This window comes from Anolis carolinensis, chromosome 2 (genome assembly GCF_035594765.1).
Source record: "Anolis carolinensis isolate JA03-04 chromosome 2, rAnoCar3.1.pri, whole genome shotgun sequence".
NCBI classification, from domain to species: Eukaryota; Metazoa; Chordata; class Lepidosauria; order Squamata; family Dactyloidae; genus Anolis; species Anolis carolinensis.
Genome location: NC_085842.1, coordinates 169650295 through 169666796, shown reverse-complemented (window position 1 = coordinate 169666796; position 16502 = coordinate 169650295). Strand labels below are relative to the sequence as shown.

Here is a 16502-nt window from a genome sequence, read left to right as displayed (position 1 = left end):
TCCCTTGGGACAGGCGTGACCTGCAAGTTCTCATATCCATGCTTCCTGACCTGAGAGGAGATGTAGGAGATAAAGTGTGTGACAGGGTAAAGGGGGGTGGGGGAAAAAACTCAGGATTTAAGACAGAAAGGGGGAAGGTCAGAGGTACTTGTGGAAAAAAAAAGAGCCACAACTGGGTGCAGCAAAGAGGGAGAAGAAGGGGCTTTCTTTCCAGTCTGTCTCCAGAACGTGGAGGTTAATCTGTGGACCATTCAATCCTAAAGTTAGAATAATTCAGAACACTGTATTTCTGTATGCTTGTGAAAGCTGAGAGGGGAAAAAAATCAATGTTTTTGAAATACAGTGTTGGAAAAGTGTTCTGTGGATACTGTGGACAGCTAAAAAGACCAATAAAGGAGGCTGAATTCTCCATAGAAGTGAAAATGACTTCACTAAGGGCCCTTCCAAACAGACCCTATATCCCAGGATCTGACCCCAGGTTTTCTGTTTATCCCAGATTATCTGGCAGTGGGGACTCATATAATCAGTTTAATGCAGAAAACCTGGGATCAGATCCTGGAATATAGGGCCCTAAGACTGTCATACTTTGAACAACATCATGAGAAAACATAACTCACAAACAAGATAATAAGGTAGAAGGAACTAGAAAAAGAGAAAGACTGCATTCCAGATGGATAGACTGGATCAAGAAGACCATGGGTGCCCTCAGTCTGCAATATCTGAGCAAGGCTGTTGATATGGTGACTGGGAAATCCCCACTTACTGGGTTACCATAATTTGAAGTTAATAATAACAAATATCTTGGAAACAACTAAAAGTTACTGAACCATGTGTTGTCGAAGGCTTTCATGGCTGGAATCAGAGGGTTGTTGTGTGTTTTCCGGGCTGTATGGCCATGTTCCAGAAGTATTCTCTCCTGACATTTTGCCCACATCTATGGCAGGTATCCTCAGAGGTTGTGAGGTATACCATACCATGGTCATACAACCGGGAAAACACAACAACCCAATTACTGAACACTTTGGAGCGGCGGGGGGGGGGGGGGCAACTGCAGAAACAGGTATTGGATAGCTCCTTGCACAACATCTGATGAAAGTACTTACCATACACTGTCATAATCCTTCTGACAGTGCAAGTCTCCAAGAGAGTTCTGTCCTGACTAATCCTTGGATAAAACATTGACTTTGACTGGAAAATATGATATGAGAAGTTCCAGAGCTGGCAGAATGGTAGAGATGCAGCTATAAGAACAGAAGATCACAGGCAAGAATAGAAATTTACAACCAGTGTAAATTTATCCTATCTCCTTCCTCCAAGGAACTTAACACATGCAGAAAATTTTCTCCCTTGAATGTTCACCACAACCTTGTAGGCTAGCTAGCTTAAGGAGGAACTGGTCCAAAGTTATCCAGTGACCTTTATGGCTGAATTCAAGTCCACAACTATTTTCATTGTATCACACTAACTCTAATTCTAGGCGGTTTATAAATGACTGAATGACTGAATGAAAGAAATAATAATACAGTATGTATTCGCCCTGGTGGCAAAGTGCGTTAAAGCACTGAGCTGGAGACCAAAAGGTCCCAGGTTCAATCTCCGGGAGCGGTGTGAGCGGCCGCTGTTAGCTCCAGCTCCTGCCAACCTAGCAGTTCGAAAACATGCCAATGTGAGTAGATCAATAGGTACCGCTCCGGCTGGAAGGTAACGGCGCTCCATGCAGTCATGCCGGCCACATGACCTTGGAGGTGTCTACGGACAACGCTGGCTCTTCAGCTTAGAACTGGACTTAACGTCAGGGGGAAACCTTTGCCTTTACTATGTTATTACTTAATTTCTCAGGAATGGGAACTTTGCATCCTGTTGAAATCTCTGTTTCTACAGTGATGGTGGGTGCTTTTAGATCTCTCAGCAGCATACAGAACCATTAGCCATGGCATCCTCTAAGTTGCCTTGTTTGGGGGGGGGGGGGGAATCAGAGGCACGGTGTTGCAATGTTTCCAGTCCTACCTCTCAGGCAGGTTACAGATAGTGCTTAGGGAGAGCTGCTCCTCAAAAAAGTATTTGTTGTGTAGCACCCCACAAGGTGTAATTCTATGCCAAGTACTTTTTAATATCTATATGAAACTGCTGGAAGAGATCATCCAGAGGCATGGGGCGGGGTGCTATCAGTATGCTGATGACACCCAAATATATTTCTCCATGCCTTCAAAAACAGCCTCAGCTAAGGATAGTGTGTCTTTTCTGAATAAATGCTTAGAGAAGGTAATGGGTTGGAGGAAGAAATGCAAATCCAAACTAAATTCAGACAAGACAGAGATGCTTACTATTGAGGGTGCTCACCAAGGGTTGGAGATATGCTAACCAGTCGTAGATGGGGGTTACATTCCCCCTGAAATACTGTTTTTGCAGCTTCTGGATCCATCTCTCCAAATAGGAGCGATGGTCAAAAGTTCTTATTATCAGTTATGTCCCTTCCTAGAATTGGAAGATAATAGTGCATGACAATCTATAAGCTGGACTTCTGCAACATACTGCATATTAGGCTAAGTCTATACCATGTTTGGAAACTCCAATTAGTTCAAAATAATCTGATGAGAAGCTAGATACTGAAATTTTTATAAAACAGTAGCTTATGATACCCACACCAGAAAAAAATCTCTCCAGACATTTTGTAGGTCCTCCAGTGCAAATCTATGGTATGCCAGAAATATTTCCTTTATTATCGTATACTGTTACCTGCAGTTTCGTTTTTCTATGGTAAGTTCAGAAATTCATTCTGCACATCTATGGGAGCCATATGGTATATTATTTAACAATATCTGTTGTTTAGACCCTTTTGCTTGTTTGTGGAAATTCTGTGCACTGTGTTCACCTTTCCCCTTCTTAATATTTCAACAGCTGGAAAGTTTGCCAAGATCTACATTGTTCCTCTTAGGAGGCAGCAAGTGTTACAAAACTGTTTAGTAAAAGGTCTCCAACGGAAAGTGACAAGTGATGCATGTTAGGACAAAAGGCACATAGATGTGCAGAATTTGCTATAAATTTGGACTAAAGTCCCCAAAATCACCTAGAAAGCTAACTGGTTTGGTGGTGGAATTGTAAACCGTTTTTTCTCATTGTCAGGAGCAACTTGCAAAACTGTTAGTTGTTACTGGTGTGAGAGACGTGGCTGTCTGCAAGGATGTTGCTCAGGAGACGCCTGGATGTTTTGATGTTTTACCATCCTTGTGGGAGGCTTCTCATGTCCCCTCATGGAGCTGGAGCTGATAAAGGGAGCTAATCCGCGTTCTCCCCAGGTTGGATTCGCACTGGCAACCTTCAGGTCAGCAACCCTTCAAGTCAGCAGTCCTTGCTGGCACAAAGGTTTAACCCATTGCACCTCGGGGGGCTCCATTGTAAGCAGAGAGACTAAAGGAATATATATATATATATATATATATATATATATATATATATATATATAGTCTAGTTGTAGAATGATAATGAATGTTTTCTGCTTCCCTGGAGACTAGGACGTGGAACAATGGCTTCAAACTACAGGAAAGGAAATTCCACCTGAACATTAGGAAGAACTTCCTCACTGTGTGAGCTGTTCAGCAGTGGAACTCTCTGCCCTGAAGTGTGGTGGAGGCTCCTTCTTTGGAGGCTTTTAAATAGAGGCTGGATAGCCATCTGTCGGGGGTGCTGCTTTGAATTCAGTTTTCCTGCTTTTTGGCAGGGGGTTGGCCTGGATGGCCCACAAGGTCTCTTCTAACTCTATGATTCTATTATTCTAATATAAGGTTAAAGGTTTTCCCCTGACGTTAAGTGCAGTCGTGACCGACTCTGGGGGTTGGTGCTCATCTCCATTTCTAAGCCAAAGAACCGGCATTGTCCGTAGACACCTCCAAGGTCAATTGGCCAGCATGACTGCATGGAGCGCTGTTACCTTCCCACCGGAGAGGTACATATTGATCTACTCACATTTGCATGTTTTCGAACTGCTAGGTTGGCAGGAGCTGGGGCTAACAGCGGGCGCTCATTCCACTCCCGGGATTTGAACCTGGGACCTTTTGGTCCGTAAGTTCAGCAGCTCAGCGCTTTAACACACTGTGCCACCAGAGGCCCTATTCTAATATGGATAAAGCAAATAATTACTTTTAAATCCTAAGTATAGCAGTGATATAAAACAGTTTAGTGGCCACTTGGAATTATAATGAACAACTTTGAAAGTGAGTGTCCAAAGTATGCTGAGTTGGTGACAATATTTGTGGGATTGTACTGCAGTCCATTCAGATTGCTGCCCTTCCAAAGAATCAAAAGAATTGGGATCATTATATCTACTTGAAAATAGAGAAAAGGTCATCAGGAAAGAAAAAGGTATACTGGAAATTATTAATAGTTATGACAAATGGTGTGAAGTTGATGGGAAAGGATTCCCTACTATTGCTGTGCAGCATTTCTTCAATGCAAACTCCCAGGAAGAAAAATGTTATTTTGAGAGGGATGTTCAAGTTTGTTGTTAGGGAATGAGGGCCTCTTGTGGGAACACTGTGAAATTACTAGTGTCTAGCACTGTCTAGCACAGGGGTCCCCAAACTTTTGAAGCAGAGGGCCAGTCCACAATCCTTCAGACTGTTGAGGGGCAGAATTATCATTTGAAAAAAAATTCGAACAAATTCCTATGCACACTGCATATGTCTTATTTGTAGTGCAATACAACAATAACAATTAAAGAACAATACAATATTTAAAAATGAAAACAATTTTAACCAACATAAACCTATCAGGATTTCAATGGAAAGTGTGGGCCTGCTACTGGCCAATGAGATAGTCAGGTTAATTATGATTGTTGTTGTTGTTGTGTGCCTTCAAGTCATTTCAGACTTTGGGTGAGCCTAAGTCTAAAATTAATTATTTATTTACTACCTTTATTTACTACATTTATATCCCACCCTTCTCACCCCGAAGGGGACTCAGAGCAGCTGTATGTACATACAATATATTATATTATTAACATAGCACAATATTAGCATTATATATTACTAGATTGAACTATACCACTATACTGTAATATTATATGTAATATGTAACATATAATTAATATTATTATATGGTATTATTATTAGTATTATATTGTATAACATTATAATATTATCAAGATTATATGTATATACAATATATTATATTATTAAAACTGATATAAAAATATTATATTATAAAATTGAGGGCGGGGGCCAGGTAAATGACCTTGGAGGGCCGCATCCGGCCCCCGGGCCTTAGTTTGGGGACCCCTGGTCTAGCATGTTGAACTGGACACTGGACAGCCCTCTTTCATATATTTTGAGGATGACACATGTTGCTTAATCTTTTCAGGTATGGGCTGAAGATATTTTCCATAGGATCCTGATTTTGTGTGTGTGTCAAGAGCAACTTGAGAAACTGTAAGTCGCTTCTGGTGTGAGAGAATTGGCTGTCTGCAAGGATGTTGCTCAGGGGACGCCAAAATGTTTTGATGGTTTACAATCCTTGTGGGAAAATTTCTCATGTCCCCGCATGGAGCTGGAGCTGACAGAGGTTGGATTCAGACTGACAACCTTCAGGTCAGCAATCCAACCTCCAGGTCAGCAGTCCTGCCAACATATGGGTTTGACTCACTGCACCATCCGGGGCTCCTGATAACTGCACAGAAATAGTATTATTTAGCTTGTTTCTACCAACATGTGGTCTCTTCATAAAAGAACACAGCTACAGCAGGAAGTGCTGGAGTAGGACTCTAGTAGACCTTTAGTATATGCAGACAACTCTGTGTTTCCAATATTTCTCTGTTCTCTGAATTTTCCAGAAACAGTTGCAAAGAACAAGGCACTTGTAATAATCAATTAAGTTAGGCCATGATTATAATGAAACAAGGAATGATATCACTGTTCTTAATTCCAGTTGTGACTGTTTTATATTTTAGAAGGGGTTTGCTTAATATATAGGTAATTTGATGTTTTGTTTTTAAGCAACTATAAAGGAGACAGAAGGAAAATTTCACATGAAATTGTATTTGTTATGGAGCATATAAAATACAAAAATAGGACACACCAAGAATTTGAGTAGGATATAAAATTTCTACCAATTGTTTTTCATAATTAAAATTGTAAGTTACTTTTCTAGATTGACATGCAAGACAGCATGGTGTAGTGGTTTGTACATTGGACTACAACTCCAAGAACTGGATGATCTTGGCCAAGTCACACTCTCTCAGCCTAAGATGCAGGCAAAGGCAAAACCCCTGTGAAACAAATCTTGCCAAAAAAAAACCTACATGATTTATTTGTTTTAGGGTAGGAAATAACTTAAAGAACAACATCTTAGTGCAAAAAAAATATTTACCCTGGATAAATGTGTGTGCGAGAGAGAGGGATGGGTGTTCTTCACTCTGGGCGCATCCACACTGTAGAAATAAAGTCGATTGACACCACTTTAAATGCCATGGCTCAATGTTATGGAATCATGGGAGTTGTAGTTTTGCAAGCTCTTTAGCCTTCTCTGCCACGTAACTAGATTTCCATCATATTGAGCCATGGTAGTAAAAGTGGTATCTCTCCCCCCCCCCCCCCATTGTTTATTCAAACTCTGTTTAATATTATAAAGAGTTTCAGAGAGCTCTAATTTGTGCTTCCTTTAAATCAGCTGTGTGCCTGCTTCACATGTGCTAGAGCAGTCTATATGGGGGGAGGGAAGGAAATCACATGTTCTTCACGAGTGCAGAGATATGGAGTGATACGAACATGCACATTTTCCAGCCGGAATCGGGAAAAAGGGGGAACCTGAATTATATGGCAGTGTAGACTCAGATAACCCAGTTCAAAGCTAATAATGTGGATTATCTGCTTTGGTCATCTGGATTATATGGCAGTGTAGAAGGGTCTTGGTTTATATGAATCGACACTACCATATAATCCAGTTCAAAGCAGATAATCTAGATTTTATACAGCTGTGTAGAAGGGGCCTTCACATCTTGAATACACCATAACGCATTTGGTTAACTTCTTGCATTAGCCTCTGAAAAAAAGAAAAATAAACATTTGTTACTTGTTCTGCAAACTTCAACTGTTTGTGACAATGCATTTTTCCATCCTTAGAATAGATATTCCTTAGCCAAAGCAATTCTGCTCTGAATACACATTTTTAAAAACTGCTGAAAGTCAATTAGCAAATCATCAAATTACTTGCAATTTTGATTCCTCTTATCCCTAAACTCCCTTTTTTGCCATGTGTTGTGAAATCTCTGATTATGTGCATGTGATAGAAAGAGTGCTGATTCGTTTATTAAATTTCTTAAATTTCTTCATGTGATCAAATGTAGCATGTGAGATGACTTCCCTCTTGTGGTGTATAACTACAGAGACAGCATTCTTAGGCCCCTTCTACACTACCATATGATCCAGATTATCAAAGCATTTATTCCATACTGTAATGCACCAAGAGAAGGGTATGGATCTTGGAAACATATCATGGAGACATATCATCATCATCGGCGGCAAGACAAAGGGCAAAAGACAAGGCGATTTGAGGCTCATTTTCCTTCTCACCATATCAACAATATCAATATTTTCTTACCAATAACTGTTTGTCAGAGTTTGTGCAGTCAAGGCATTTTGCTCCCTGAGATGGACATGAGAGTTTCCCTCTTTATTCGCTGTATAGATGCCAGTGGAATTGGCACTTCGGACTTACTTCAGCAGTAATAATAATGATGATGTGTGTATGTACCTTCAAGTCACTTGTTGCCTTATGGTGACTCCATGAATTTCATAGGGTTTTCTTTTAGGCAAGGAATAACCAAGAGGTAGTTTTGCCAGTTCCTTCATCTGAAATATAGTTTATAGCAAATAGTCTTTGTTGTCAGTTTCCCATAGAAGTTTAAACTAGGGCTTGACTTATATAACGTCCAAGATCAGAGAAGATCTGGTGCCTTTGGGATATTTAGAAAGGCTATCAGCAATTATACAGATTGCAAATTCATCAGAGGTATCCAACAGGTTTAAAGGGCTTAGGATGTCCTGTGCAGCGGGGAATAACTGTGGTGCCCAAAAGAACAACAGGGGATACTGCCAGTCAGATGTCCCAGTCAGATCCTCAGTTTCCACATATGTATGCATCAAAAGTCTAAACTTTCTGGGATTTTGCTTTCTGTTGGGTACTGAAAACAATGAAGGGCAGATAGAAAGTACCTGGCAAGCCAGGAAAATCACAATAATTTTGCTGTATCACAAGTTGCTTTTGACGAGATATGGTTTAAATGTTATTCACTATATTACAGTTCAAAGCAGATATTGTGGATTATCTGTCTTGATATTCTGGGTTATATGGCTGTGTGGAAGGGCCCTGAGGCTGAGAAAGGGTGACTCATCCAAGGTTAAGCTGAAATAGCTGAGTACAGATTCAAACCTTTGGAGTTGTAATGCTCAAATCACCATGCTGGCCTACATGAAATCACTGAGCTGACTGCTCTAGTTCCCTATTTTCCTTTCACTGTTCCCCACTCCACATTCAAAAGCCACTGGTCCATTTAAACATGCTTTAAAAGCATCATTGTCTTCTTCATCATCTAACATCTTTCTTGGGGGCATCCATAAATCACTGTCAGGAATAAAAAAATTCTAGGAATAATGTAAGCCAGTTCCAACTTCTGCAGGAAGTACATTGCATTCATGCTTCCAATTGTTAATATATGCTAACATGGATTGTTTGGAATAGCTTGAGACCCAGCTTTCTCATGACAGAAAATGGTATTCTTCTTGATGTCTATTACCCAGGGGGACACTTGTTTTCAGTCTCATGGAGGGATGTCTGCCAAATTTCAGTGCTCCACGGAGGATGCAGGAACAAACTCATTAGGTGTGTTAAGGCTCCCAGGCTCTAAACTTTTGCCAACAGAAAGCCTGTTTTAAATCAAGATGGAAATTGATTTAGCAAGGAATTTAACCACTATAAAGGAATGTTTCAATACTTTTTGGGAAAGTTATGTCACTTAGAGAATATTCTGCTTGGAAAAGCCATAATCCTGGGGACTTGTGGTATTGTAGTCAGTGGGAAATCACTGAGAATTTCAATACACCTCACTTTCAACATTTCATAGCCACAAATAGGATCATGGCATAAATTCTCTGTGGTTGTTAGGTTTCCTCTCAAAGCCTGAAAGCCATACACTGGAGACAGTGAGGTCACACAGTAGGGCTTTGTGATGTCATCAGGTTGCCAACTCTTAAGAGACATAAGTCTGCTCCTCTGGTAATGCACAAGGATATTGTCCAATCTTCAGTGTTGAAAAGTTAGGAATTAGAAGGGCTGTTTAAGGTTTTCCCCTGACATTAAGTCTAGTCAGAGGCGGTCCAACCATAAGGCGAAATAGGCATTTGCCTGTGGCGCCATCGTCCCGGGGGCACCATCGTCCTGGGAGGAGGGCACCACTCTCCACCTCCTTCTCTTTCGGGCCTTCCAGCGGCTGCGCTGGGCCTTCCGGCCAGCGCAGACCCACCTTCGCACCACACAAGCCCACCTTTGGGGCCTTCAGAGATTGTGAGGTCTGTAGGAACTTGGAAGCTAGGTATGTGGGGTTTATATATCTGTAGAAGGTCCAGGGTGGGAGAAAGAACTTTTCTTTGAAGCAGGTGTGAATGTTGTAATTAATCACCTTGATTAGCATTTAATGGCCCTGTGGCTTCAAGGCCTGGCTTCTTCTTGCCTGGGAGAATCTTTTTTTGGGAGGAGTTAGCTGTCCCTGATTGTTTACTGTCTGGATTTCTTCTGTTTTCAGAGTGTTGTTCTTTATTTATTGTTCTGATTTTAGAGGTTTTATTTTTAATACTGAGGGCTATCTGGGTTATCTAAGTCCACACTGCCCTATATCCCTGTTCAATGTTTAGTGCTAAATTTGCAAATATAGTAATTCCTACATAGCATTACCATGTATTGAACTGCTTTTTCTATTGATTTGTTGTAAAACATGATGTTTTGGTGCTTAATTTTTAAAATCATAATGTAATTTGATGTTTTATAGGCTTTTCCTTTATACTTCCTTATTATCCAACATTTTCGCTTATCCAACGCTTTTATTTTTCAGTGATTGGTTTGGGGGGGCGCCAAAATTCTGTTCGCCTACACTTGAAAAATACCTAGGGCCGGCTCTGAGTCTAGTCATGTCTGATTCTGGGGGTTGGTGGAATTTGAACCACCAACCTTTTGGTCTGCAACTTCAGCAGCTCAGCGGTTTAACCCGCTGTGTCACTGAGGGCTCCTATAGAAGGGCTATTAGAATGATTAAAAGTAAGGTGGATGAATGTTTGATCTGCTTTTAAATGCTTCCTCTAGGAGTATGTAGAACATACTTTATAAACTTCTTAGTATAGTCATTCGCATTTGCCAGTTTAAGTTTTGTGGATTTGATTGCCAATAGTTTTGGTGCCAGTAATGTTAGAGCGGTTTCTGGATATATCTGACTTACTGATTTAGAAAATTGACCACGTTCCCCATATCCATTCTAGTTTTTGAAATACAGAATATGTGCCATATGCCTGTCACCATCTGCTTGCCCATGGAAAGCCAAGATAACTATATCTAACAAACTAGAGCTGATGCAGTCTATCCAATGAAATTTTCTGAATCAGCACCCCAAATAACCCCAGGAACAATCCTAAAAACCATGACACCAAGATTTTTCTTCTTCTTTGTGGGCTTTGTTATTCACAGATTTGATCCCTAGGTCCCCCAGTACAATTCTATGGTCACCTTCAAGAGGAAGTTCACCATGAAGTTGCACTGAAGGACCAAGAGATTCCCAGAGGGGTGTTTTCTCAAGTAAAATAAAAAGCTGTTTTTTATTTAGGTTTTTTTTTCCTATTTCTATGGAGCTCCTGTACTCCTCAAAATGTGGAGTTTTCACTATATTTTTTCCAGAATGAGGCTTTTTAAAATCAAGTCTTGAAATGCTTCTGTAAAATTCCTAGCTCTGTAATTCCAAGGTAGTCATTCTGATTCAACCAATATCCTGGAAATTAAATTTATATCCTGAATTCCTGAGAACACAAGATAAACATAACACCTAAAGGCAAGTACCATAATTTTGAAGGACAAAGGTCCAGGGCCCAGGGGCTCATCTACACTATGCAATTATAACAACGTGGTTCCATTTTTCCTGCCCTGGCGGCCTCCTGTGGAATTTTGGGATTTGTAATTTGGTCAGAAGCATCAGGGAAGCTCTCTGACTGATTAATCTAAATATCCTGCCCCTTAACTATAAATGCCAGGATGCAACCACAGCACTTAAAATAGAGTGTAGTACTATACAATTATGGGTTAGTGTGAATTGGCCCTACACGACAGAATGAGATGAAGGGCCCCCAAATGACCACACTGCCTTACTAAGGGCCCTTCCACACAACTGTATAAGATCCCTACATTATCTGCTTTGAACTGGGTTATATGGCAGTGTGGACTCAGATAACCCAGTTCAAAGCAGATAGTAAAGGTAAAGGTTTCCCCTGACGTTATGTCCAGTCGTGTCCAACTCTGGGGGTTGGTGCTCATCTCCATTTCTAAGCCAAAGAGCCGGCGTTGTCTATTAGACACCAAGTTCACGTGGCGGGTATGACTGCATGGAGCGCTGTTACCTTCCCGCCAGAGCGGTACCTATTGATCTACTCACATTTGCATGTTTTCAAACTGCTACCGTAGGTTGGCAGAAGCTGGAGCTAACTGTAGGTGCTCACTCCGCCCCCTGGATTTGAACCTGGGACCTTTCGGTCAGCAAGTACAGCAGCTCAGCGCTTTAACACACTGCGCCACAGGGGGCTCCTGTGGATTATCTGCCTTGATATTCTGAGTTATATGGCTGTGTGGAAGAGCTCTTAGTTTTAGGCCCCATCTACACTGCCATAAAATGCAGTTTGAAACTGCATTATATCGTCAGTGTAGACTCATAAATGCAGTTCAATGCAGCTAAACCACAATATGGGTTTAGCCGCAGTATAGATGGGATCTTAGAATAATATACATGGCTGTCTAAAGATGTAAGACCCGGTGTGGTGATCTGAATGTTGTATTAGGATGTTGGAAGACCAGGGTTTGAACCCCTGCTGAGACATGGAAATCCACTAGCTTCCTTATGCAAGTCAGATTATTTTAGTCTCAGATGAAATTCTGAATCAATCTAACCAAGAACCCCCAGAATAGAGACACTAAGGCCCTCATCAGATGGGTTTTTTTCATTGTCCAAGGTGCTGCCGAAATGGAGCCAGGACGGAGCCATGCCAGAGCCCTTTATATGCTGCAGGGCTACTTCAGGCTGGGCTCTGTTCTGACTGTATCTTGGCAGCATGTTGAGAGGCTGCGCTGAGAACACGGATTACTACCAGTGTTCTCATTGACTAAGCTGAGGACAGTGTGGGACAAAACCAGGGGCAGACAAGAAACAAACCAACCCCTACTACTTGAAAATATGTCTCTTAACTCTATTGTGACTCAATTTATTTGGTGCCCTATATACTCGCAGCGGGTCAAACTGCTGAGCTGCTGAACTTGCTGATTGAAAGATTGGCAGTTCAAATCCAGGGAGTGCTATGGGTGGGGGATAATTTGGTTTGGTGTACAATTTTTCAAAGATTTAGCTAATTGGTGGCTCCAATCTGCATATTAATCAGCAAAGTGCGAATTAGGTAAACACTCAGAGGGCCAAATGCATGCATATATTAAGGGAAAATATGCAGTGTACATTTCTGTGTATGTGTGTTTAAATCACAGCCTGATGCATAAGCTTTGGCACTGGAAATATCAAACTGACATCTGTGAAAAGCTTTGCAAAGAATTACTAACCTTGATTAAAAAAAATTACTATTACAGTAGAGTCTCATCCAATGTAAACGGGCTGGCAGAACGTTGGATAAGCGAATATCTTGGATAATGAGGAGAGATTAAGGAAAAGCCTATTAAACATTAAATTAGGTTATGATTTTACAAATTAAGCACCAAAACATCATGTTATACAACAAATTTGACAGAAAAAGTAGTTCAATACGCAGTAATGTTATGTTGTAATTACTGTATTTACAAATTTAGCACCAAAATATTACGATGTTTTGAAAATATTGACTACAAAAATGTGTTGGATAATCCAGAACGTTGAATAAGCGAGTGTTGGATAAGCGAGACTCTACTGTAATTTGATCCATTCTTTGACATCCTTTGTGTCATGGTTTGCAAAAGGCACTGTGCTGTGTGTTTAACTGGAAAATGAAGTGCATGAAGCTGATTGGCTGAGCCTGCAAAGATCTGGGGATTGATTTGATACTGTTTCTGTTCTGCTGCTGCAGGACAAGTTTGGACAAGTTTTCAGTGCTGAGTACTGCTGGTAAAAAAGAGCCGTGTTCTCAGAGTGGCCTTCCTATCTTGAGGCCTGTTTGCTGCTGAGAAAAGAGGTAGAAGAACCAGGACTGTATTCCTCTCTGAAGCATAAGCTTTGGTACTGGACTGAGAAATGACTATTTATGACAGTGGACTTCTGTAAGTGATCAGAGGGACCATTGTAAATACAGTAGAGTCTCACTTATCCAACATTCGCTTATCCAATGTTCTGGATTATCCAACACAGTCGGCCTTTTAGTAGTCAATGTTTTTGTAGTCAATGTTTTCAATACATTGTGATATTTTGGTGCTAAATTCGTAAATACAGTAATTACTACATAGCATTACTGCGTATTGAACTACTTTTTCTGTCAAATTTGTTTTATAACATGATGTTTTGGTGCTTAATTTGTAAAATCATAACCTAATTTGATGTTTACTAGGCTTTTCCTTATTCCCTCCTTATTATCCAACATATTCGCTTATCCAACGTTCTGCTGGCCTGTTTATATTGGATAAGTGAGACTGTACTGTATATTTATAATCTTATATTAGCTGCTTAGAACTGGATTATATGAGGCCCCTTCTACACAGCTGTATAAAATGCACACTGAAGTGGATTATATGGCAGTGTGGAGTCAAGATAATGCAGTTCAAAGCAGATAATATAAGATTATAAATGGGTTATATAGCTGTGTGGAAGGGCCTTGAGTCTACACTGCCATATAATCCAGTGCAAATTAGATAATCTGTGGAAGAGGCCTAAGTGAGGCCTAACTCTGCCTGTCCCCTGGGCTGAGTGGGTTGCTAGGAGACCAAGTGAGCGGAGCTTAGCCTTCTAACTGGCAGCAATTGGATAAAAACAATTATTCCTCTCCCTCTAATTAGGACTTTATTTTTCTTTTATTTTTGTTGTATTAATCTAGGAGTGGATGAGGGGTTGTGCTGTCAATTTTCGAGGTTGGGGGGTGTTTAGTTTTGTTGTTTTGTTCACTGCCATGATTCCATCACTCTTTTATATATACAGTAGAGTCTCACTTAACCAACACTTGCTTATCCAACATTCTGGATTATCCAATGCATTTTTGTAGTCAATGTTTTCAATACATCATGATATTTTGGTGCTAAATTCGTAAATAACAGTAATTACTACATAGCATTACTGCGTATTGAACTACTTTATCTGTCAAATTTGTTGTATAACATGATGTTTTGGTGCTTAATTTGTAAAATCATAACCTAATTTGATGTTTAATAGGCTTTTCCTTAATCCCTCCTTATTATCCAACATATTTGCTTATCCAACATTCTGCTGGCCCGTTTATGTTAGATAAGTGAGACTCTACTGTATATTGATAGATAGATAGAAGATAGAAAGATTATTATTATTATATTGTTCTGCAGGTGACTCTCGATTGCGGGCACACGTAAGAGCTTCCATTGATCATAATCAATCCGTTACACTTTGGACTGATGTGCCAAGGATATCAAGGGTCCCATATAAAGTACATAATATTGGAACTCACAATATTCAAAAGAACAAGAACAGCAACAAGAGACGTCGAATAATTAGAGCCATCCTTTGCCATTCCATAGGAGTGTCTACTAGGGATGTGCAATCCATTAAAAATGGTTCAAAAGTCATTACAAAACTGGGAGGTGCTGCTATGGGATCCTGGGTTTGATCCGGGGTGGCAACGCGCACTCAATGAACAGCGAGGGTGTCTGTGGTGTTTGTTTACAGACCAAGGGCATGACGTCATAGTGGAGGCTGGCGATGACTCCTCCCAGGCGCAGGGTGGCGCTGCGGAGGCGGAGCGAGTGAAGGAGGGAGGCGGAGGGAAGAAGGAAGCGGCGGGAGGGGGCGGCCGGAGCGAGCTTGGAGCATCGGGGCGGCCGGATCGCCTTCAGTCTGGTTGCCCGGACCGGGATGGCGGTGACGAAGAAGCTAGCCATCCGCTTGGCCTACGCGGCGGCGGGGACACTTTCGGGGCTGTCGGCCTTCCTCGCCTGGAACCTGGCGCCCAGCTTGAGGCAGCCCTGCACCGCCGCCGCCGGGGGACTCTCCGGTAAGCGCCCTCCTCTCCTGGGCAAGGCGAGGCTGGATGTGTGTGGGGCTGAGAGAGGGAGAAAGGAAAGATAGGATCCGTGTGCATGCGCATTCACACATACATCTTTCTTCTATATATATAAAAGAGTGATGGCATCAGGGAAGTGGACAAAACAACAAAACTACAGGCCCCCCAACCTCGAAATTTGACAACACAAACCATCATTCACGGCTCTAGGTTGATACAGCAAAAAGAAAAGAAAAATAAAGTCCTAATTACAGGGAGAGGAATAATAGTTTTTATCCAATTGCTGCCAGTTTGAAGGCTAAGTTCCGCCCACTTGGTGTCCTAGCAGCCTCCTCAGCCCAGGGGACAGGCACAGTTAGGCCTCACTTAGGCCTCTTCCACAGATTATCAATGGCAGTGTAGACTCAAGGCCCTTCCACACAGCTATATAACCCATTTAGAATCTTATATTATCTGCTTTGAACTGGATTATCTTGACTCCACACTGCCATATAATCCACTTCAGTGTGCATACTAAACATAAAGACAACCAAACAACAGACATTCTATACCACCACTACCTCAACAATTTCTCACCAGACAACGCCACAGCAACGCGTGGTCGGGCACAGCTAGTGTACATATATTTATATATGAAAGACAGGATAGGCATCTTGGTGTCCTGTGTGTTTGTTTGGATACAGTATATAGAATCATAGAATTGGAAGGGACGCCAAGGGTGAAAGGCAGGAGAGGCATCTTGGTATCTTGTGTATTTGTAAATATATACAGTATATCATATATATATTCCCTCTCGACAGATGTCCATTCAACCTCAATGTGACATACAGAAGACAGGATAGGGATCTTGGTGTCCTGTATGTGTGTGTTTGGAATCATAGAATCCTAGAGTTGGAAGAGACCCCAAGGATCATCCAGTCCAACCTCCTTCTGCCTTGCAGGAGCATAATCAAAGCCCTCTCAACAGATGGCCATCCAGCCTCAATGTGACATACATCCATATACAAGACAGGATGTATGAGTCCTGGGTGTGTGTGTGTGTATATAGATATA

At 41.3% G+C, this 16502-nt stretch overlaps 1 protein-coding gene across 3 annotated transcripts in view; it reads left to right on the top strand.

Annotated features, from left to right (window-relative positions):
• slc48a1 (solute carrier family 48 member 1) overlaps positions 1 to 16502 on the top strand; it is a 47625-nt gene that overhangs the window by 5261 nt on the left and 25862 nt on the right. The window contains exon 1 of one of the 3 annotated variants that reach the window (XM_003224471.4): positions 15201 to 15440. The exons of the other annotated variants lie outside the window; for them this stretch is intronic. Within the exon in view, the coding sequence (XP_003224519.1) occupies positions 15302 to 15440 (139 nt within the window). The 5' untranslated portion in view covers positions 15201 to 15301. Of the gene's footprint in view, positions 1 to 15200; positions 15441 to 16502 lie in introns of those variants that run through there. 3 annotated transcript variants of the gene reach the window in all.